Genomic DNA, 3,106 nt, shown 5'->3' with positions numbered 1-3,106 from the left:
AACCACCCACTTTCTTTACTCTCTTCTTCCTCATTAATTAGTCAAACTCATCCAATTAATTTTACTCTTTACTTCGTACTTTCTTTTTACCTTTCTAATTAAATCCTCCTTTTTTCTCGCTCCACTTCTTTTTAGTCAACTCTTTTATTTTATTCATTTTATTCCTCTCTTCTCTCTCTTATAAAACACCCTCATTTCACATCCCCTTCAATGTATTGCTTCCCTCATCATTTTCACAAAAACCTCTAAAAACAATAAAACACTCAAAAAAAAATTCACAAAAATGGATGATGATACATTTTATTACTCTCAAGACACCGATCTTGATTTAAGCTTCACATCCACAACCACGGATCGAACCTTCGGGTCATCAAGCGCGCGAAGCAGTCTAGCTCGCAGCAGCTTAACCCTCAGCTTCAACGAGCGTATTTCAACTGGCGCATGTACTCCACACACCCACCACCAAAACATTATTCGTCCTCATAGACGAGAAGACCCGCACTGGTCAGCTATCCGTGCAGCCACAAACCTCTCACCCGACGGCCGTCTCCATCTCCGCAACCTTAAACTCTTACGCATACTCGGCACGGGGAATCTAGGCCGTGTCTTCTTATGCCGTATTAGAGATTACCACCATTCTAGCCCAAATTCCCATTTTGCCCTTAAAGTCGTAGATAAAGATTCTTTATCTTCGAAAAAACTCTCACATGTTCAAACTGAGGCTGAGATTTTATCTATGCTAGACCACCCTTTCCTCCCTACGCTTTACGCGCACGTGGAGGTTTCTCATTATACATGTTTATTGATCGATTATTGTTCGGGTGGAGATCTCCACTCGCTGCTTCGTAAGCAGCCGAGCTACCGGTTACCGGCCTCGGCGGTGAAATTTTACGCCGCCGAGGTTTTGGTAGCGTTGGAATATCTCCACTCGTTAGGGATAGTTTATCGAGATTTAAAGCCGGAGAATATCTTAATTAAGGAAGATGGTCATATTATGTTGTCTGATTTTGATCTTTGTTTTAAATCTGACGTGACGGCCAAGATAGAGAAACTTGAAGGCCAAGTTTATCGGACGGGTGGGATTAAATCTAGGAGGAGTAGAAGGTTTGATCGGACGATGGAGGATGAGTTTGTGGCGGAGCCCATTGGAGCATTCTCGAAGTCATGTGTTGGGACCCACGAGTATCTTGCTCCAGAGTTAGTTAGTGGTAACGGTCACGGTAACGGCGTTGATTGGTGGGGTTTTGGGGTATTGATATACGAGTTGTTGTATGGGACCACCCCGTTTAAGGGGGTTAATAAGGAGGCGACTCTAAGGAATATAGCCTCGTCTCGGGATGTTAGATTTGATTATGTTGAGGAGAGAGATATCGAGGATGATAAGGATATGGCCGCGGCTAAGGATCTTATTGAGAAGTTGTTGGTGAAGGATCCGAGTCAGAGGATGGGTGCTACTAGAGGGGCCGCTGAGATTAAGAAACATCCGTTTTTTAACGGTGTTAAGTGGGCGTTAATTCGAAGTTACCGGCCACCCGAGGTGCGTGGGGGGCTCGTGAGGAAGAGTAAGAGTCACGTGAGCATGGTCCATAGGAGGAAGAAGTGGTGGTGGCGAAGTTTGAATCATTTGTTAAGGAAAAATAAAGGGTCTAAGGTGTCACATAATAGTAGTAGTATCAGTTGTGGTATTGTCAATAATAATTAGTAAAAGTAACATATAATTAGAAATCTTTGATTTGTATTACCTTGTTTTGTTAGATTTGAGGAAGAGATTGAGGCTTTGTATAAAAAAAACAAGTGAGATGTTTGATCAATTTTGTGGGTTTTGATACGTACACTTATATTTGAGGTAGTTTTTACGAAGATCTTATGTTCTTGTATATGGTATACGTAAAATTTAGTGAAAAAAAAAAATCGAGATTATTTTTCATTAATGGATCTATATATTCTTTGCTTAATAATTTATTGTTACATCAAGTTGATTGATGCATTATTGAGCGTCATTTAGCCATTAATATGCATGTTGTTCATTTTTGGATCTGAAATTTAAAATTTTCTATGATTTGTTGTCAATTTGCAAGTTGACCTCATCATTTGCACCATTCTACAGTTATTTTTACAAGTATTAGAGTGGATAACTTTATATTAGCCGATGTAACTCTTTCTAGATTGTTAACCATATTTATATATATAAAAATTATATGAAATTATACATATAATAGCTCGGCTTTTCCTTAAAAAACGAAAATATAGAAAGTATATATATATATATCAATATGATATCGTAGACTAGAATTAGTCTATTACTCTGAATATGGATATATTCAGAGTTGGTCGTTTTAGGTTTAGTTTGGACAATGCTTGTTTAGGACGACTAGAGATGGGTTAACAACCACGCTAATTAGGCCATTACAGCGAGTCATTGGAAATTTTGTTGGACAACCGCGCCTGGCTTGGTAAGCTGAAGAGTTTGAACAAAATTGAGGTGTTTAGAGCTCCCTTAAATCTTACAACATTTGTTCATCCTCTTTAGGGGTAATGCCCTAATCTACTATATCATAGAAGTATTCAAATAAATCAAGAATATGCTTTAGAATGATAATTAACATATCATAATAGAATTACAATAACAATAATCTAGATTCTTTCAATGATGACAAATTTAATTAGTTGACTTTTCATTTCAAGCACCAATTTTAATTATGCAAACAAATTTTGCAATTGAGTTAATAATTAGTTCAAGTTGAGACATAAAAATAATCTCTCTCGAATCTTTATTAGGAATTACATATAATCACAAAAATATTTAGCGGCAACCCCTTAACCATATCCATATCCACCCACATACCCGCTGGGTACATATCAAATTCATACCGAACTAGGTGGATTATAAACCTAAATCCATACTTACATACCAATATTGCTGATGCTAACGCAAGTGCAAGTTAGTCCTACAAAACATCATCATTATAAGTCAAACCTCAAGGTCGCGACACATAATCCTTAGCAATAGACCAAGTGTTACTTGTTTAAAAATATGCCGCAAAATGATACATTAGATAAAATATTGTTAAACTATCTCATACTACAGGTTTGCCACATTATAGTC

General features: G+C 37.4%; 1 protein-coding gene across 1 annotated transcript; it reads left to right on the top strand.

Annotated features, from left to right (window-relative positions):
* Positions 1 to 235: 235 nt before the first annotated feature.
* Positions 236 to 1,757, top strand: LOC145605854 (serine/threonine-protein kinase WAG1-like). The gene has a single exon (XM_081661919.1). It carries the CDS (start codon positions 284 to 286, stop codon positions 1,700 to 1,702), a length of 1,419 nt encoding a protein of 472 aa, XP_081518045.1. The 5' UTR covers positions 236 to 283; the 3' UTR covers positions 1,703 to 1,757.
* The last annotated feature ends 1,349 nt before the right edge of the window (positions 1,758 to 3,106 follow it).

Source organism: Chenopodium album, chromosome 22 (genome assembly GCF_948465745.1).
Source record: "Chenopodium album chromosome 22, dcCheAlbu1.1, whole genome shotgun sequence".
NCBI lineage: Eukaryota > Viridiplantae > Streptophyta > Magnoliopsida > Caryophyllales > Amaranthaceae > Chenopodium > Chenopodium album.
The sequence above is the reverse complement of the archived record's forward strand: the minus strand, read 5'-3'. Positions and strand labels throughout refer to the sequence as shown.